Source organism: Triturus cristatus, chromosome 1_2 (assembly GCF_964204655.1).
Source record: "Triturus cristatus chromosome 1_2, aTriCri1.1, whole genome shotgun sequence".
In the NCBI taxonomy this organism is placed as follows: Eukaryota; Metazoa; Chordata; class Amphibia; order Caudata; family Salamandridae; genus Triturus; species Triturus cristatus.
The window spans coordinates 63,496,821-63,518,350 of record NC_140580.1 but is presented as its reverse complement, the minus strand read 5'-3'; the positions used below and the strand labels follow the sequence as shown (position 1 = coordinate 63,518,350).

At 41.9% G+C, this 21,530-nt stretch overlaps 1 protein-coding gene across 3 annotated transcripts in view; it reads right to left on the bottom strand.

Annotated features, from left to right (window-relative positions):
• Positions 1–21,530, bottom strand: part of LOC146866795 (zinc finger protein 181-like) — a 182,615-nt gene that overhangs the window by 148,894 nt on the left and 12,191 nt on the right. For all 3 annotated transcript variants that reach the window (XM_085601438.1, XM_085601446.1, XM_085601454.1), the window contains exon 3: positions 14,663–14,773. In XM_085601438.1, coding sequence (XP_085457564.1) covers positions 14,663–14,773 — 111 coding nt within the window. The remainder of the gene's footprint in view (positions 1–14,662; positions 14,774–21,530) is intronic.

Below are 21,530 nucleotides of genomic sequence, written 5' to 3'. Positions count from 1 at the left end.
AGACCCAAAACTGCAGAAGGATGTAAAAAAGTTTGCATTCAATAAGGTATATCCGTACTCAGTACCGGACTATAAGGCACCAGCTGACAATGACTATGATCTAACAGACACCAACTCCTCCGATGACAGGTCTACTGACTCGGAGGAGTGGCCAAGTGATAATAACCAGAGTTAAAAAAAAGGTCCAGAAATAGGAGAAGACCATAGGCTCAGCAATGGCAGGGATTTAACAGGTTCTTGGCAGCTCCACCTTTCTATCAACCACCTTTCCTACCAAGAGGACAACCAATGATGCTATGGAGAACTCCATTTAATCAAATGGTAACATCCAGATTCCCCAAGAACCTTTGCCCTTCTTTTTAGCAAGGGGCCAAGGTCATAAAGGGAGGAGAAAAGAGAAAACCGGTGCAGTGGGACGTAGAGGATACCATAGTAAACACACAAAGTATGACCAAAGCACCCCCGCGACCCAGCACAGGGCCAATCTAGTGACGAATCTGAAATGCCAAAATAATCATAGACACCCAAATGAAGGTACTGAACAAAGGACCTGGTGTTGTTCCTACCCCGACCTTCGATAAGTTCCATCTACACTGTGAGTTAGCTGCTTTCTTTAGTAAACTACATTAGAAGGCACATTTTGGAGATCAGGAACAAGTACAGGAACTAACAGACACAGGCTTATAAAAAAAAGTCAACATTCTACCCTTCCACACATACTACTCCAGTACAGCTTCTGACTTTCGAACAGGCAGTGTACAAAGAAGTGGAAGAACTGGACACCAACACGGAGGAAATTTCAAAATCTAAGTAGGCTAAAAGGGGAGGCCCTGAATAAACTAAAACAAGACGGCAGCATAATCATTAAACCAACCTACAAGGTAGGAGGGATCATTCTCAAGACCACTACTGCATATAGGACGGACTGTCTGAGGATGCTGGTAGACAAACAGAACTACAAGATCCTGGACACAAACCCTACCCCTGCACTTATGAGAAGAGATCAGTTCGATGGTAGAGGAGGCAGAATGTGAGGGGTGGATCAGTAAGCAGGAAGCGGGTCCTTAAGGAGTACTAGTCCGGTAACACTATTTTTAAACCATCCCAAAATTCACAAAAAACACGATCCCCCTCCAAGCAGGAAAATCCAGGCAGGCATAGGATCTGTATTCTAACCTGAACCTCTGTCCCAATTTTGTGACTTTTTTACTAAAACCCTTAGCGCAGAAAATAGAGACATACATTAGAGACAACAAGGACCCACTAATACGCATAAAAGAAGACTCATTAGGAGAGCCCAGAATTGACATTCTCCAGCCCCTGGGAGCTTGTAGTTAAATGAGCCAGAATGGCCTTTACGAAAAATGTATTTGAATTTGAGGGAGCCCTGGTCCTACAAACACATGGCACGTCTATGGGGAGTACTTTGGCCCCTAGTGTGGCAGGGCTCTGTCTACAACCTGGAGAGGAAGTGCATCCTGCATAGTACTAATCCATATTAACAAGATATAACCACATGGAAACATTATATTGATGACATTCTCGTGGTATGGAGGGGTGACATTCCCACTGCCTTGGAATTCATTGCATGTTTGAATGGACAGGGTGAGAATCTTAGATTCACATATACTATCAGCAATGACTCCTTAACATTTCTGGATGTAAAGATAATCCCGGAAGGAGGGATATTACACACTGACACTTTTCATAAGCCAACTGACAAAAATAACCTACTCAGATTTAACAGCTTCCACCCTCGCCATCTGAGAGAAAATATCACTTACGGTCAGTTTCTCTGTCTGCAGCGCAACTGTAGTCAGGTCAGTGACTTCAAGACAAGCAGTGTCATGACCCATTAGCCCTTCTACATCCGTGAACACTGTCAGGCCAGATGAACTGGATATGAAAGGATTTAGGTACCGGGACTAGTAAAGACTACAAATTCCAGGTACCGATGTGAAGTTGCGGGAGGAGATGCACGCAGGTCAGCGTGAGGTCAGCTCTGCCCGTAAAAGCATGGAGACCGCTGTGGATGCAGCTGCTAATTTTTGATCCGAACAAGAAAGAACCTGTCCCGGTCTGGTAAGGTTGCTTCGTTCACCGTCTACAGATATTCTCTTTGGGTGTGGGTAGTGTTGCGGGTGACACGGCTGATGATTCAAAACAGGTGTCACTATAAAAGACTTGCTTTCGCACTAAGGAGCAACTTACGAAGAGACTCCCATTGGCGTAGCTTGGTCATCGAGTGCCTCTTGCGGCAAGTCTCACTTGTGGTGTGTTGTTCATGGTGACCTTGCCAGCAGATTCCTTCTACCAAATCAGACGAAGTGGTTGGGGTGACGAGATAGAGTTCTTACTCTCGTCATTTTGTGGAGGACATCATCACAGACTCGGTGTCTCTGGCGTTCCGAGTGTTTTTCCTAAGTGCCATACATTGACCTAACCAATCCCGTTGGAGATACATTGTGGATCTCATGCAGAAGAGGGTAAAAAGAACTTTGTTTCTCAGACACATTACCCTGGGAACAAGTGTTCAAAACCGGGTCAGAAAAATACCAGTGTTGTTGTTTGCCAGTAATGTGCATGTCTGGACAAAAATCAAAGTTAATTGCCTCACAAGTGGTATCATTTCCCATGACATTTGGGGGCCTGGAAGATATGTGCTCATTGTAAATTGATTTCAATTGAAGTACTGAGGAAATGGTTTTGAATGTGCGATGCCTCAAATAAGCACGGACTCAGCAAACTTCTATTCAAAAGTGTTGTTTTGTTATCTTACTACACAGGGGGTAGAAGCGTTTCAGCATCCTTTGGGGTATTCTCCCCTGTGAAAGTTACTGCCGAATACTAAAGGGTATGTGAGGAGGATCATTATACCTTACCATATGGAGTGCTATAAGGATAGAAACGACATTTTGTTATAATGTTGAATTGTTGTTTCTATACTTCAGCCGCAGCCTACAGGTATTAGTTGCGGTGTTTTATTGATTACTTTCTGTATATATTCACGCAATTCAGAGAGAGTGATTATTTTCTTTGTAATCTACAGATCTCCCTCCCTGCTGTACCCATCCTTTCCTTCCCTCGCCTGATCCCTTCATCAGTCTGCACTATAATAGTATTCAGACTTTGGAGTTGTCAGAAGGTGGACCATTTTTAGCATCGATCTGATCCCGAGGAAACCAACCGTGACAAGCAGAGGACTTGGCAGAAAAATTGATAGCATTATCCGGAACGGATCATCCAAAAGACAAAGAAAAGGACTGGAAACCAAAACAGACATTGACTCCTTGAAACACGATAATAGAGAACCAGGAACCCCCTTTAGTAGGTGTGACAACATACAATATCTCCTCAGATTGTGTAAAGAAAATCATTAAGAGGAACTAGTGCATCCTGAATACGGGACCCAGGCAGTGGGACTACCCACTTTTCCCCCACAAAATGGCAAAAAGCTTTGGGGATACCCTTGTACATACCAACATCATACACAATGCTCTGGGCCTCCCGGGAGTAGTAGGACACTACTCGTGTGGAAAGTGTAGTGTTTGTCACTTGAAATCACCAACAAAGAATTAGGCATGGGTTTACCATTTTCTTGGCAACTAAGGAGGCATAACAACTGTTACACAAAGCAGACCATATACATGATAACCTGCCCATGTAACCTTAAATATATAGGTATGACAACCAGGAAAGTTAGGACGAGGATATGCAAGCACACAAGCAAAATTCGCTGCAAAAGGAACACTACCTAAACGGCTGAACATGTTATCACCAAAGCACACTCTGTACAAGATCTCAAATGGGTTGTTTTGGAACAAGTGATAGAAGAGAGCAGACATACTGAGATCATTTTCTTTGAGAGAGAACACATTTGGATATACAAATTATCCACACACAAAAAAGGGTTAAATGATAACATTCCATAGTGGATTATACCAAAGACTAAATGAAAACAAGAAAGGTTCCCCCTATTTTAATTTTAGGTCCAATAGGAAGGGGACAGAGGCAAACAAAAATTGAAAAAAGACCGCTAGCTGACCTATATTTCTTTTGGTTGTAGCCAATAGCTTAAAGGTTCCCCACAAAAAGATTTTTTTTTTTTTACTTAATAGAAGTGAAATACATATAACAATAGCTTTCAATCACTGTTTTTTTTATTATAATTTTTTATATGTATGTTTTGTTTTTTTCATTTTCAAGATTTTTTTTATATATTATAACTTTTCTTTTATGAGCACATGAGATTCTCAACTAACATCATTAAATAATGTGATTCATTTGCATAGCACAAGTAATTCAAGTGTAACCAAGGAATGAATCAAACTGCTACTTCTATACCCCAGCACACTCACACATAGCCACAATATACTCACTACTTATCTTACCATTCATTCTTATTAACATACACAATATAACAATCAAAATACAATTTAACAAAAGTCAAAGGGGGTCCAGCTATGAAAGGGAGAAACATACATTTTTTGAATGAATATCATTTCATAAATACTTTTCTTAAGTTGTCAGGGTGTATTTACATCCCTGTATAATTTTTTTGTCCTATAAATTACTGGCAGTTCTCTAGTATTGTCTTCACTGAGCGGGTCCCCAAATGGTGTTGGTCGACGTACATTTTGGTGGAGCATGAATTCTTTTTGCCACCTTCATCAGGACCAATGTATATAATTGTATAGAAATATAAAAATCTAGGAGCAGGAATATCTGTAAAATAATTGTATTTTCATATATGTAGGTATTGTTTTTAATCGTGGGGAGCGAAGGCATGCTAGAGTCATAAATCCTTTCATCTCAGTAGTCTCCCGAAACTAATCTTTAGGAGAGACGGTTTTTTTGCACTTAACCCCACGTATGTTTGGAGTAATACAAATTTGTTAATTCATTTTTGGCAAATCAATGGTTTTACATTGATTCGCAAAAAATTAATTAACAAATTTGTATTACTCCAAACATACGTGGGGTTAAGTGCAAAAAAAACGTCTCGCCTAAAGATTAGTTTAGGGAGACTACTGAGATGAAAGGATTTCTCTCATAGCTCTGATTGACTCAATTGCACCACCTAAAGTGTTCAAAGATACGATATCACAATAATGAGAAAGTAACCGATGCACCAAAAGAGTGGGTAGATTAGAAATGAGACAGGTTCTCTGAGAAAAACTTTCAAAAGTCCAGAGAACCAAGAGAAAAGATTAGAAGTCAAAGAATAGAAACCCAATCAAGTGTAATCCATAAACGGAGTATGGATACAATATAAGTAAATAAAATATGAAAAACTAAAATAGTCTGGCACCTGAAAACATGAATAGTCAAGCCTATATGTGGCTTTTGTACTCCAAAGTTGATTAATGAGAGTGACAAACTCCTCTTCTCAAAATTGCAAAAGTTAGACGAAAATGCGCTTGAGCGGGCCATACCAGTTCAACAAAGAAACATCAACTGTGTAATAATGTTCATAGTATCTCGAGCGTTTAATTTTCAACAGGATGAAGTAATATTCCAAAAAGAGCTGTAATCCTGATTCTTACCGTAGAAAAAGCAATTTAGGGTTCGTCTTACATACAGCGTAAGCCTCTAAAGGTTATGCAGGAGTCTAGTGATCCAAAACATCATACAAATGTTTATGCTGGTGTTATCCTACGAAAACATAAAAAAGTCTAAATTTACTGTCCTAGTAAGATGATGCCTATATCTTGCATAGAAAATGATATATTTAAATTTAAAGAGAAACCAAACTAATTCTGTAACCTCATCTGCTTAGAGGAACTGGATGGACAAGAAAGCGTGCAAAATGCACCAGTCTTTGTGTAATAATGGACTGATGCAATGCTGCAGACTACTGCACTACGGAATGTTGCTCCCTGGGGACGCTCTAATTTATTCTATGTGTAGTCAAAAAACAGAGTTACCTGTTTGACTGTAAATAACCTATCTGGCTCTTGAAAAATCACGACTCGTATGCGGCACTACTTCAATGTTATTAGAAAGAAACATAAAGATGATGGAAACTTAAACAAACGTGCAGTTATTTTATTAACACTAATGTTGAACATGACTCGCAAGGTCCTAATTTGGATTGAAATACAATTAATCTAAAGGCACATACGTGCCACTGGGTTAGGCTTACCAGCATGTCGGCTTGTATCTCGCGTGTCTGTTCGTAACCGGGAGTGCACCGCTGCCGTTATGCGCAGATGTTGTGCGCACACAATGTCGTCATGCCGGAAACACGTGGCTTCTTCTAACAAAATGTTCAGTCGCGTTTGTAAATAAGAAGGTAAACCCCCTTGTAGAGCGGCAGCGCCATATTGTAACTTACTTGAATATCATAGAAAAGAGCTAACTAGCCTATTTGCCTCAAATAAATGACACGATCTACATGCTAAAACTAATGCAAAACTGGAAAAGCCCTATTACCTATTGACAATGGCCTCAGTATAGGCATTGGACCATGGATCCATAGCAGATATTTCTCACAATATATAGTCCCGCCATTAGAGATAAGTATAGAATATTTAAAGGAGGCTAGTTAGTCACTGTTCCGCGCTGCTATACGGTTTTAGCTTTTATGAAAAAATGCCACCTTGTAACGTGTTATAACATGCGAAAAAGGCGTCCCTTGAAGTGATCACAAAGTAAAAGCAAAAACCTCATTTAAAAACTCTACCTATATGGAACGTGATACCCTCTCTGATTGATTCTAATCAAGTACTTTGAGTGTGTTTATAGGCAAAAAAGAGGAAAAGGAAAAACAAATGTATCTCCAGTTTTAGCTAGGAGGATTAATTTATTATTCTTTCTTGTAATTGGTTATGTGTGGCAAATTTTTGTGTGCACAGATGCTACCCAATATCATTGCGAGGAAAGGGAGCAGCTAGAAATACATCAGTCAGAACGAAAGACGCTGCTTATTGTATTTCATGTGACCAACCAAGTAATTTCCTCATTCAATCCTTTACGTACAGTATCAAGAGAAAAAATCCAGAAAGTTTCGCTTGTTTTTCTCATTTTTTCCACCTCTTTACCTTGTGGTGTATGGAGATGTTCCAATATCAGCCAAGTTAGTTGATCCTCAGAATGACCAAATTCCACACAATGTTTTACCAATGGTGCTTGTGTCTTTAAGGTTCTGATGGCTGATTTATGTTCAGAAAATCTGACGCGGAATTCACGTCCTGTTTCCCCTATGTAACCTAGGCCACAGGGACACAGGATAAGATAAACTATGTTCATACTCCTGCAGTTTGTCATTTGTGTCAATTGCCCTGTCTTTTCACCATATTTCCAGTTTTTTTGTAATGATGGCAGCGGTACAGGCATGGCAATTGCCACACCTGTAGTGGCCCACTACGGCAGGGAGTCCTCCCAATGTAGTTTGTGTCTTAGTCTTTTTTCTAGGTCTACTATGGACCAGTTTGTCTCGAAGGTTCGCATTCCTCCTGAAAGCAACAATAGGTTTTTTTAAAGTGTCTTCATTGACTGTCAAGATACGCCAATTTTGATCAAGAATTTGTTTGATTTTCCTATTTAGTGTTGAGTGGTCTACTACACATACTATTGTTTCTAGAGACTGTTGATTTCTTCCTTTTAGTAGTGCATCTCTGTTATAATACTTTGCACGTTTAGATGATTAACGTACCAATCTTCTTGGGTACCCTCTAAGTAGGAGGCGCCCTTTAAGTTGTTCTGCATTCTCAATGAAGTCTTTCACTGTGGTACAATTTCTCCTTATCCTAAGGAATTCTCCAAAGGGTATTGAATCCTTTTCACATATCGGGTGATAGCTACCATGCTCTAGGATAGTATTTTTGGCTGTCGGTTTTCTATACAGGCTTACTTCCATTTGGCCAGGTCCTGGGGTATATTAGTATATAAAGACTCAATGTCCAAGGTCACCATATACTGCGTCTGTTGATTGAAAGGTTGATGTTCCAATGTATTTATCATGTGGCCTGTATCTTTAATAAAAGAAGCATATTGAGTAGTCAAAGGGCACAGAAAAGCGTCCACATATTGTGTCAAAGGTTCAGTACTAGAGTTAATGGCCGAAATGATCGGTCTAAGGGGTGGATCCAAGACATTCTTATGCATTTTAGGGATGCCATAAAGGACTGGGGTAACTGCATTTGGCTTAGTGAGAGAATCTTACTCCTTTTGACAGATGTACCCTTCAGCAAAGGCTTTAGAGGTGATCATCTCTATTTGTGTTTTTAATCTAGTAAGAGATGACATCCTAGCCTTTTGGTAATGTTCTGGTACTTGTAACATGGTCTCTATTTTGTTTGTGTAGTAGTCCGTATCCATCATAACTATCCCACCGGCTTTGTGGCACGGTTTGATTGTTATGGATTGATTCTGTTGTAAATCAAACAGCGCCTTTCTCTCATTGCAAGTCAAATTCGGTGTCGCCTTAGGGACAAATTTAGTCATCCTCGTATACCAAAGACTAAGCCATGTATTATAATCTACCACCTGAATATTCCACCACTTACTCATAAGTCATCAGCAATATCTTCTAAAGCCATACTGCAGAAGACTATGACTCTCCTGTAAAATATTTTACACAAAATAACTCATTGTTGTATTGTTCAGACTTCGTGACCAAGGTGAACCCTTGGATGAAAGACAGCGCACTCCATTTATTACTAAAACACCACTTGCATGTAAATCATCAGGAGGTTAAGAGGTTAACACAAGAAAAGTGGAGGAGGAAGTCTTCTTAGGTAGTGCTATCTATTTGCGTAGCAGCATTCTTCTTTTAACCCTGTTTTACTGATTTACTGTTTTAAATTTTTTTTAAATATTTTTATAGTCAACTTACTTGTGGGCAGCTTCCTGCTATTTTGTTTGTTCTGTGCCCTCGGTCCACCACAGCTTAGCCGTTTGTTGCGGAGGGGTGCAGTCCCTCCCCCTTCCTTACACTTCCAGTGGGAAGGTCACAGGACGCCTCCGGCCAGCAATAAAAACACATGCTGAGCTGGACGCAAGCCCATCGGCGCCCGTCTGCTCCTGGACCGGGCCCAGGGCCATGACCCCTGGCTCATTAAGCATAGGACAAGCCCAAACACTGACATGTTCAATTAAGGAGCTTCTGTCCCTCCGTATCCCTTTAAAGAATATCTGTTACCGTCTGGATCCAAGGCTGTTTTCAGTGCAAACACCGCATATATGTTCAGCGTGTGATTGTCAATATTTAAGTCCGACTTCCAATCCTGGGGAGATAGTGCTTGCAGCCCCGATTTTGCAATTGCAGTCCCTAAGGACTAAGCTCTCTTTAGGCAGGATAGATTAATTAAAAGGGGTGGTGGTTTGGCGTTAATCTACTGCAATAAATGTTCTGTTATCTGCATGAATGTGAGCATTGAAGTCCATGAGGCAGCTTTGTTCAAAATTGGTAGGGACAGCCACATTTTTTTACTCCGGGATCCTTCTATATCGACCTCCTGCGTTTTCTCAAGCTTTTTAAGTATTAGCGGAAAATAGCATCCTCTTAAAGCAGGTCACTATTTTTGCAGATTTTAACTTCTACTTGGAGGCCCCGGAAGTTAAGTATACATCTAATCTATTAGATATTGCAGAATCGTTAGGACTTGAAGAGTTGGTCAAGGAGCCTACGCACACAGCGGGACATATGCTGGATGGCCTCTTTTCCAACGATCCTTCTTTAAAGATTCTGAACATCTTTCCTGTAGTCTGGTCGGATCATTCGGTTATCATGTTCTCTACAGAAAGCCTTAGAGATCGGGCCCATTTGCAGAACACGCCGGCTACTATTAGTTATAAAGATTGGAGTAAACTAGATCCAGTCACCTCAGCACAGTCCTTAGATGAACATTATCCCCCTTCACTTGCCGAGGCCGAGTCTGCTGCGATCTGGTATTCCGACTGGTTGTCGGACACCTTCAGGGAGCTAGTTCTCACCAAAAATCAGCGTTCGTTTAGGAAGGAACCTACGGCTCCTTGGTTGACAAAAGCCTTGAGGCTTGAAACAAGCCTGTAGATGCAAAAAAGGATTTGGAGGAGAAATTACGATGAACAGATGAGATAGGCATACAAAAGGGCATTAGCCACTTACAAAGATCACATCGCAAAGGAAAAAAGCAGCTACTTCACTACAGTAATTGATAGGGCCTCCAACTCTTCGAACAACTTTTCCAAGTTGTTCAGAGACTCACGACCATTTAGAATAAGACGAATTCCTCTGACAGTCAATCTTTTTGTGATGCCCTTGAGACCACCTTCAAAGAGAAAGTCAATTGGATTTTTAAGGACTTTGATAGTGGGGACCCTCATCCTCCGGTACCCCATAAAGGGAGTGATCCAGGTGACTGTTCGATTACCCATTTCTCTGCCACCACACCAGAAAAAGTGAGCGCTTTACTTTTGCAAAGTAAATCTGGTTCCCCCTTGCCCGGTAAAGATCTTGAAATTGGTTCCTTACATTATTGCAAGGAACCTATCTGATATTTTCAATAGCATGTTTGCTACTGGGACCTTCCCTCTGTCTGGAAACAGGCTTCTATTCTCCCACTATTAAAATAGTCCAACCTAAATATTAATGGCACTTCGAATTACCGTCCAATTGCACGTTTACCTCTCCCCGCAAAAATCTGTGAGAAGATAAAGAAATTTGAGCTATCTAAATACATTCTAGATAATCAGCTCCTGGACACCTCTCAGTATGGCTTTCGACCAGGGCATAGTACAGAAACTGCCCTGGTCAAGGCAACAGAAGAAGTGAGGAAAGCAGTAGATAGTGAAGGTTCAGTAGTTATGATTTTACTGGACCTATCTGCTGCCTTCAATACTGTTGATCATACTACTCTCATTGGCTGTCTAAAGGAAATAAAGAGTGAAGGGGGTCGCAGTCGATCCTCTCTCCTCTTTTCGCAGTGACAGATCACAAACCGTAGTGTTAGGGAAATGTAATTCCTCACCTTTTTCCCTGCCAAGCAGAGTCCCTCAGGGGTCATCTTTAATCCCCACTCTTTTTAATGTTTATGTAGCAAAATTGGCCCCTCTCATTAGAAGCTTCAACCTGGAGGTAAATTCCTATGCTAATGATACTCAGTTGATAATTGTGGCAGTCAATAATGATTTGTCAGTCCCTCTAAGATACCGAAATTGCATCAAGGTAGTCAGTGGCTGGATGAGTGGGCACTGCCTGAAGCTTAACTCAGGTAAAACCGAGATCATTGTGTTCGGTAACCCTTCTCCAGCTTGGGCCACCAATTGGTGGCCTGAAAACGTGCCCCAGCCTCCTCTTCCCATCACCAAACCTAAGAATTTAGGAGTCATTATTGAGGGCAACCTTAATATGAGTGCGCAAATATCCGCTATTACGCCCTCAGCTTACTATATCCTAAAAATGATCAGGAAAATACTTCCTTTTATCCCAAGTAGCCAGAGGAAAACCTTAATCACTCTTCTAGTCCTACCTCGGTTGGACTACTGCAATAGTCTCTTTCTAACCATTCTAGAAAAACATGAGTCGACTTCAGTCTGTCCAAAATGCAGCGGCTAGATTGATTCTTAAGCTTCCCAAATTTCACTCCATCACGCAGGAACTTCGCAAGCTTCACTGGCTTCCCATGCGCAGTCATGCAAAATTTCAAAGCCCTCTGCTTAGCCCATTAAGGAATGCATGACTCAGGGCCAGACTTTCTTAGCTCAGCTTTTAAGAGATATAAGCCCAATGGAAAACTCAGATCGGCCAAAGCCAACCTCTTAGCTGTCCCTAAATTTAAAAAGATGCAATGGGGTGGCAGAGGTATAGTCCTTAAAAAGATCAAACTTTGGAACAGCCTCCCACCTCATCTCAGAGCAATCCCTTCACTGACATCTTTTATGAAGGAGATAAAGACCTGGCTATTTAACCTCTAAACATCCCCTATGTTCCCTCAGACAGCGCCAAGACACCTTGTGGTAATCACGCGCTTTAAAAAAATCTCTAAACATAACAGAAGTGTATGACTCCCCCGGGAGGTACTTCAAATAAAATAAATCAGTTTGTAATATTCATTGTTTCTGGTTCAAGAGCAATCCCCTGAGGAAAAAAAAAAAGAAAAGCGCACTCCAGACATCACTAAAAAAATATAATAAATACAGAAGAAGCCAGGTAAGGACTACATCTCCCAACCTGCTACACACCAACAGACAAAGAAAACGCCCCTCAGAGGTCGCAGCGAGAGCGTGACATAATGCACTGGACACGCTGGGTCCTGAGGGAAACAGCATTTACAATGCTGTCATTGCATTGCGCTACTATTTGCAAAGACCGCGTTGTTAGTACGCGATGCAATTACATTGCAAGTCATTACAACGACTTGCACTAGGGGGCGCTTAGGTATTTGAAATAAATTCCAACACCTTCCCTACTGTTGCGCAAACTGGAGTAGGAATAGTAATTAATACTATTCCTAAGTCCAGCACCCCCCTAATGCAAGTTATTGTAATGACTTGCGATGTAAATGCATCGCGTACTAACAACGCGGTCGTTGTAATAGTACGCGATGTTATAGCATGCGTTGTAACATGCTATATTCGGTCCTGAAGCAGAGAAACACATCAAGACCTCCTCGGCAACATGCAAGGTACTTAAAGCTGCTATGGCATGGAGTCGGACAGATTCAAGGCTCAAGGACCCAAAGTAGGTGCATGACAGGACGATTTCCTTTGACGAAGTATGTCTCTGGCGCATATGTAAAGAGAGGCCATTAAGGATGGTACGGTTCAACTGAGAACCATCTACATGATCATTACTCATTTGTTTCCGTAGTGTGTGACTACAGGGATCGCCCTCCTCCTAGGTCCTATGGAGCTAAACACAATCTACGTTAAGTGTAAGTCACTGGGAAGGCTGTTTTGGGCATGTGTGTGCACATTACACTACTTTATTTGTATTTACAACATGTGCAGTGTTTTTTAGTATTTTAAAAAAGTTGTGTGACAAATTATGAGCTTGAAAGTGAGGGTGATCTCACATGTATGCATGCCTTGACATACACACATAGCATGATTACATGGACAGTGTAAAAATATGTGATAACGGATCTCTTCTTCTAGAATTTTAAATAATATAAAGGAAAAAGCGCGCATGCTTCCTTTTCTATGTGTGATAGTGTCACACCACTAAGAGACTAGAAAGTTGGAAATACCAACTAGAGAAAAGTAGGGATTAGATTTGTCTTGGTCCCGAAGATAGCTCGTTGACTCTTAGAGGCACATAGAGAGGCTGAAAAATATCAACCCCAATTTGATGTTTTGGGCTATGATATCCAGTTACACCATTCTGTTTTTAAGCTTGCCAAAGGCCCTGAGATTAAAAAGCATAGACAAAAGGATCCAGCAGCCAATGTTGACCAATACAATCTCTCTTATAAAAGTGCTCCTCTAACAAAGTGTGTTGAGCCCACCCATTAACACTGGGTGCAGTGGATAAGGATACAATGATGAAGCATGCCACGGGTAGGACCTGTGGGTGAGGATCCTATAAAAAAAAATTAAGAGATGCCAAGATCTCACTAACCAACCCCTGTAGCAGGTAGAGTATCGAGGATAAGGTTAACCCTAGGAGATTGTTTAGACTGTACTATATTTGGGAGACTGAGAGTACCTTGTGGGCATAGCTTCTCACTCCCCCTAATTGTGATACATGCCTTTCAATCAACAACAAGTTAATTGAAAGAACAGTTTGTATTCGAAAACAAAATTCAGCCTATCACTAGCTTAAAAAACCTACTTCCTCAATGGAATTTTAGTATCAGTGAGCAGAGCTTCTTATATCTAAAGCTGAAAATATTTACCAATCAATCAAAGACTTCCATTCAGCAGTTGATCCTGCTCTGCATATTACTATTGGTCACAAATGGTATTCTTTCTCTACTGCCTCTATTCTGGAGGTAGCAGAAATCATCCACAAGGTTAAGTCCAGCTCGCTAGACACCCGACTAGTCTCAGTCTTTCACTCCTAAGCCCCGGCCTTTATTTCTCATCTTACTGACGTCTTCAATCTCCCTCTTTCTACTGGTTCCGTCACACTCAATGGAAGAAAGGCACAGCCATGACCCTACTCCAATGTAATCATTACATAATCAGGTGCTTGAGAATTACTGTCCCATTACCTCACCTCCTATAGGACGGCGCTAGCCAAACTGACACAAAATAGCTGAACTTTTGGCCTGGGCCCTGATGAGGCCCTACAGAGGTGACCATGCCAACATAATGCTGAGACCAAGCTAACACCATGATAAGGCCATGCTGAAGTCATGCTAAGATCAAGCCATGGACAATTGTCAGTCATGCTGAGAGTATGTGGAGACATGTTGAGTCGCTCCTCATGTCATGTTATGGCAAAGCAGTCTATGCAAATGCACTGACAAAGTCATACTGAATCCATGCAGAGGCTATGTTGGGACTATGCAGTGACATCAGGTTCACCCAGGTTATCAAACTAAATGGTCATGGTACATGTCAATGTTAATTGTGTCTGTTTTAGCATGTGAGTTTACAGGTGAACTGTGTATATGAGTGTTCATGCAAGTATGTATGCAGTTGTACGTATTTGTGCCTATAAAAAACATGGGGAGGCGGCCTCAACCTTTTTTCAGTTCTCTTCTTAAGCATGTCAGTACTTCTCACTCACCTGTGGGAACAGTGACAGTGGACTTTCTCCTTGCACTCCGATTCTTTAGTGGACAGACATCTTCCTTTTCTTTCACTTTTAATGAAAAGACTGAGTTGGCAATAAGAGGACCTGTTTTGAAAAGAAACAGAAATTATTAATTAATTTACATCTCCAACTGTAAATATAATTATACAATTTCCACATGACTTGAAACAAAATTAATGAATATGGTAAGAATATGCATGAATTAGAGCCCTGAGAGGTCAGATACAAATCTCACGAAAGTGCCTATATATGCAAAAACTGGCAAGTGCAAGGTTTAACAGCTGTGGTACTAGTGATCTAGCCAGGAATTCTCGACGGAGCTGGGACAGCAGAGCAAGGTTTTACCAAAGGTGCCAAACAATCCACAAGCATAATTTGCAGACAGCATGTCACACTCTGAACCATCAATTTAAAAAGGGTGGAAATAAAAAAAATCTGCACATCCAAACAAAATAATTTGTAAACCACAAAACAACTCGGTACTCACTTTTCTTGCAATCCTGCCTCTGAATGTCTGTGGTTTTACCTGGGCTGTTTATTGCACCTGGTAAAATTGGGCAAAGTATCCCAGCACCAAGTAATTTCGGGAGCAGGAACATCTGACCAGAATCGCCCAGGGAAGTATAGTCTCCATGAAATGCATCTCCAGGTGAACAGGAATGAGGACAATCATACACATTAATATGGAGATGATGTCCTGAAATTTCCCACGGACATATGTCTCTAACCCAAGCTCTTGTTCATTATCTGCCACAAATGTGCAAGCCATGGCACCGGTCATAAACAGTTGGGGAGCACTATCCTAGGAAGTTTGGCATAGCAGTGCATGTTTCCGACACACTGGCCACCAATATGCATCAAACCTCATGGGGATAAGGATCTAGATTCAGTCTATACATTCAGTCTATACATTCAGTCTTTGCACTCCCAGCTCCGACAGGCAACAGATGCAGGTCCATTTTCTTTATACCTATAGCAGCTCTCTTTGAATGAGCTGGGTAAGTCTCATTAAAAGCACAGCCAACGTGCTCGGTGCAGGCATCCCTGCTCGGACATACTAATGCTAGCATTTTGGCTATAAGAAGTGTTTGCATCGTGGTTTCAGAAGTACAGCAACTCTACAAAGATGGCTGTCAGTGAGAATGCCTCCTGATCAGGAGTGTTTGGGGGAGATGCGACTCTGGATTCATGCATTCACTGCCTCTCTTCTACTGAGAGCCTGTTTACTAGTGCCTCTTGTTGGATAGGAAAATTCACAAAGGTGTTTAGAATTTATTGGGTGTGATGATTATCTGAGTTTTTGAAGGCAAACATGCACATTTTGGTGCTCTGGGCACCAAAACCTGCATATACTAGTAATTACTGGCTATTCGGCAGCACACAAGATTCGGAGAAGTTTGATCTGCAGAAATTCAACAGAGGGTGCGATAAACACTGCACCATTTACAACTCGGATCCGTGCACTACTTACAACTGGGATCCTTGCCCATACAGAGGTTTGTGCAGGCATTGGAATTCACAGGGGCACTTGTACGTAGGTCCTGAGACTGCTAACGAGAAATACAAATGAAAATGCCTATTACACGTCATACTGGCACACTTCTAATTTTTGCTTAAGTAGAAAGAACTGTGCGATCCTGGGCAGATTATTTTGTTCCTTGATCCTCAATGTGGGAAAATGAAAAACGAACATTATACCCCAGTGAAACAAATTAGCCACTACACCCCGTCAGTATCTCCTTTGTGCACGTTGTATTATAAAATGATGCACGCAATAGATCTTCATGCTCATATCTAATTGCCAATTTGTCTCTCTTCACCTGTCTTTCCATTAGCTTTGCTTTTCCTAATGACCTGTGAGAAAGTGAACTTACCCGCATAAGTATCTTAATGCTTATCCGCCTACTACGAAAATGCTAAGGACTTAACATGAGCAGTCCCACATTATTAATCAGTTAGGACTACAATCACAAAAGGTGTCGCTTGGATAGGGGACAACGGGACAATAGAGTGGATGCGTAGGTAGGAATGGGAGCAGTTCAGAGACAAAATTACATGTGTGCAAATCCATGGTTTAGAGCAGAGGGCTCTAGAGATAATGCAGAAACAGGAAAGATAGACAGGGGTGTCAGTTCTTGAAGCACAGACCCTTGAAGGATGAATGTGTGAGACATTTGATCAAGCAGCACCAACCCCTTCGCTAGCCACTCCGGGCACACAACTGAAATTTTCATGAATGCAAGTGTACCTCTGGGTGAGAGTGTACAGTACCTTTCCTTCACCCCTACACAAGATCAGTTAAAAAAAAAATGAGGGAACACCTGTCTTGTCTTCCATTTCCTACTCAATGCCCTCTATGGGATGAGCTGCAGGAACAAGGCCAGCAGACACCTTTTCCTATTTTCAGTGTGTGGATGAACAGTGAGACCCCACTCAAAGGGAGCAGCAGTATAGTAAACCTAAGAGATGGACAATGAACAGTGGCCACTCTTTTTACAAAGGCATGAAAAAACAAACTTTAACACATCCACTAGCCCCAAGACTGTGGCATGAAAAAAGCCCAGGACAAACGGGAACACAAAATAAAGTCACCTCTGGTACAGAGTTGGGGCTCGTGCTCCTACTATTCTACCTTCGTCCTATCTATTCCCCTAGATCTTAGAACACAAAAGAAAGAGGAGGAGAGAGAAAATGAAAGGAAGAAATATTTGCTAGACATTTCCCCGAAGCCGGACAACACGGCCAGTGGGTCTGGCCTGCTATCTTTGGCACTGCCGTCAGCCTCATCCTTGGTGGGATACTTCATTGCTACGGCATGGGGAATTATCATTAAACCTACCTGTACAGAATCTGTCCTTGGAGCAGACCCGCCATTCTATGTATGTGAATAATTCCTATGTACTGTTGCTTGTGAATAACCACCAAAAAATAATCTCTCGTCCTGCTGGATCTACACTGACTTGCCCTTCACCTTGAAGGGGAACTCGCCTTTGATTCGAGTGCCTCTTGGAAAAAAACAAAACTTGCCTTGATTTTTTGTATCATGGGCAAAGACTTCCTGAATGAGCTGGCGCCCCCCCCACCACCTTCCCCCACACCAAGTGTTTCCAAGGCCTCAAAAAGTATAACAATCTCCTTGGACGTTACAGACCTGATATCGCTCATCTTGCTATGCCAGAAAAGGGGGATGGTCTGTGAGCACCACAAAGCAGGCACCCGGAGTGTCTCTGTGGGATAGACTAAGTCTGACACTGTTGTAGACACTATGCTTTTCGAATCATTCCCTATGAACATAGTCTTGCCACTGGACTGGTGTTTCACAAAGTAGCCATCAAGAAAGATATGCTCTGTCTGTATGCTGCATACAACTATGTTAATAAAAACAGTTAAAACAAAAAAGAAAGATATGCTCATTTAATTTGAGGAAGAAAGGCGTATCCCTGGCTGTCACAAGAGTGGGCTGGGATCTGCTACACAGGCTATGCCATCCCTACTATCAAAAGTTCTCCATTTCGCCGTTTCTAAACTAAGGTGTAGAGCAGGCCATCCAAGAGAGTAGACCAAATGCTGGAATACTGAAAGAAGCTACCAATGCCACGGTCATCTCCTAAGGTTTAATAACAGATCAGTTAGATGCCCAGCAGACCATGCTCTTGTAGAATGGAATGGCTTTAGACCGTCTCTGGCAGTCAAAGGGGGGCAGGGAGCGTCTGTGCAATAGTAGGCTTTTAGTGTTGAACACACATCTCTAACACCTCACTTAGTATGATAGTGTAAAGAATTTATATCAAATTCGAAATGCTTTGATTTCAACTTAATTAGCTTCTGGTCTTTGTTATCAAGGATATTTGGGAATTGGGGAATGAAGAGATTTGAAATCATGATTGCAATAACCCTGATCATAATAACAATGCGTTGATTACATTGATTATGTGCATCGTCTAACATGCTTGCAGTAATAAAAGCATTGCCTCTGCTTATTGACTTTGTACATTCGAGGATGATGACGAAATAAAATAAAACTGAAATAATACACTTGGAATTGAATTGCTGTAGGGTTTAACCTCTTAGCGAAAGTGAAATCACCCCCATATTTGCCTTAATGCTTATATGATTGCTATGACAATGCTAATGCTCATATGTGCCTTAACGCACACAATATTATTCAGTTATGATGTTGTTCTTGTATCTGCTTGAAAACTATCCAACCCTTAGTATTGTTGTACATGTACACGCATTTTAAATGAACCATTGTTTTGTTATTCCATGATGTAGACTGCACATTTCTGCAGACCAATGCTAGCAAAGCAAAGCCTCACTCTGAAATTTGCCACAACAAAGTTAAGATTTGGAAAAAAAAGTAGAGTCAGCTCCTGTTAGAATTAAATACATCTCTTTTCCAAGGTCTTCTCGCATTCCTCCTTACGAGAAGATCCCGGCACCTGCTCATTAGGGATTATCTGCAAGTGTTGCTTTTGCCACGTGTTCTCACTTCTAATCACTTGTTTTGAGAAAGGTTTTATTGGATTTTAGCATTACATGCTCCAACTGATCGAGGGTAAAGCTCTGGTCCATTTAAATAGCAGTTGCCTTGCTTAGTTTCAGAATGCTTACTGGCTATTGTTGGAATTAAATGCATGCTAGACTTCCATGCGTATCTAGAGATTAGTATTTTCTTTTACACATGAATGGTCAGAGATAGACCTCAGGTGTCAAAGCAGATACATTTATCTCTGCACCTCTTAGAAGAATTAAAGAAAAACACATAATATGGTAGGAAAAACAATGACAAGAATCAGTAGTGCAGAAATGGGCAGTATTTGAAGACAACAAAATGGCGGGTGAAAATGTTTTGGGGGAGTCTCCGCATTCAAGGCAGAATCGCCGCAATGAGAATTCGCAACCAAGTATACATACCGCCAAGATAAAGGACTGCCCACCAAATTTACAAGGGGGCGGAACTTAGGTTTCAGCAAACTGGGAACTACTCTGTCTCCGCTGTGATTAAACCCCTCCGACAGCCCTGAGGGGTAAGGGCCCTCGGAGGAAGACCTCTCATTTTGCCCACCTAATTTAGATGGGCGGAATTAGAGGTCAGTTTTCATTGTCCGTCACCGCCAGGAAAACACCGGCAGGATTGGGAAGTGAAAACTGCTAAATGCTCCCCACGCCATGGGAGACGACTCTTTCATGTTGACGGAGCCCTCCACCAAAATGTAAACAAGCATTGGCATAGCCAATAGGTCTCGCCTTTGGGCCTTTATAAGTATTTAGCCATGCAGCACATTATCCTGGGTGCTGAAAAATGTACTGTTATTTCACATGCCACTTGTGACAGCCACACACACCCTAGGATGGGCCCCCGTGCTACTTAATGAAAAGGGAATTTATAATACGCCCTGACTGTCTCAACTGGTCTTGAGGTAAGGTTGCGACTTCCCGGAGCAGGGTAGTTAATTCAGAGTTGTAGAGATGCTTCAACTCGATAATAGCACAGTTTCTGTGATCAATGAATGCGCAGAATAATGTGTGAGTTTTAGGAAAGCTGTGCCCTTAGCTTTAGAAGTTGTTATCACTTGGCCACGTGGTGAGGTTGTGACTCGTTAGTTTCAAATGCGTCATGGTGAGCCGGATGCCTGTAGATGGACGGCAAAGCGCTGCCAGTAAACAGAGACAAATGTTGTAACCTTTCAGCTTTAGTCATCTAGTATATCAGAGATGGCTACAGCTGTGCTTTCTGCTTATGCCGCTAAGAACATAAAGAGATTTCAACTTCAGCCCAGGGCTCTGAAGCGACATATTGGCGGTGTAGGTGCTATGTTGCAGACCACAAATAAATAAAGGTTACCACCCATGCACTTAAACACTGCAATGGAATCAGTCTCGCATTTGTGAAAGTTAGAGTTACTGGCGTTGTGAATGACAATGTTTTTTATTCATTTTTTTTTGTTGCAGTGTAGTGACGATATTTGCATAGTGCTATTGCCATTCATATTGCCTATAAAACATGTCAAACGTTGCCGACATCGTAATACTCAACAAATTGCTGTGTCTCTACTCGGACTGATTAAAGTTTGTGTCTTGCCGTTCCGGAATTAAGACATGTAACCTGGAGTTTATGGCCAAACACACCACTGTCTTACATATTCAATTAAAAAGTTAAAGAATATTTAGATCCGGTTCTTACTACCTAAGCAACATTCATAGTAGGTCTGAAAAATACATGAATAAAGAGGAGGTGATTGGGAGAATGTACGTGGGTTGAGGGCATCAATAAAATTCTGCTCCTGTGGCACACTTTCTTTAATTTCGGAGCCAAGTGAAATGGCGTTAATGCGCCCTTCAAAAAAATAACGTGCTGTAGCGCCAAGTACATGTACAGCATTTCATGACTGTTATTAATAGTGGCTTACAACGGAGTCGTGAATTCTGAATTTCATGATATGATCCTGATGATGCAGTCTGGTGACTGCCGTGGGTGGGGGTGACCATTGACACCCGGTCCTTGAGTGTGCTTCCGTCCACAGATCACACAGTGCGTCCGTCTGCTCCCCTCCCCCACGGGGCTGTGACCCGCTCTAGCGGACAGGCTGGCCTTTGTAACGCCTAATCCGCATTCTCCCTGCCCTGCCGGTAGCTTCCCGAGAGGAGGAGCTAGCTGGAGGAGGGGCACCTTGCATACAGCCGGGTCCTGGGTGGGGTTGGGGAGGAGCCGGGGGCCCCAGCAGTGCATACAGATATACCAGGGGGAGGGGCTCCAGCAGTGCAGCCCCCGTTTGAACATGCGGTGACCAGGCGGCCGGGAGGGATGGGGTGACCAGGTGGCCGGGAGGGATGGGGA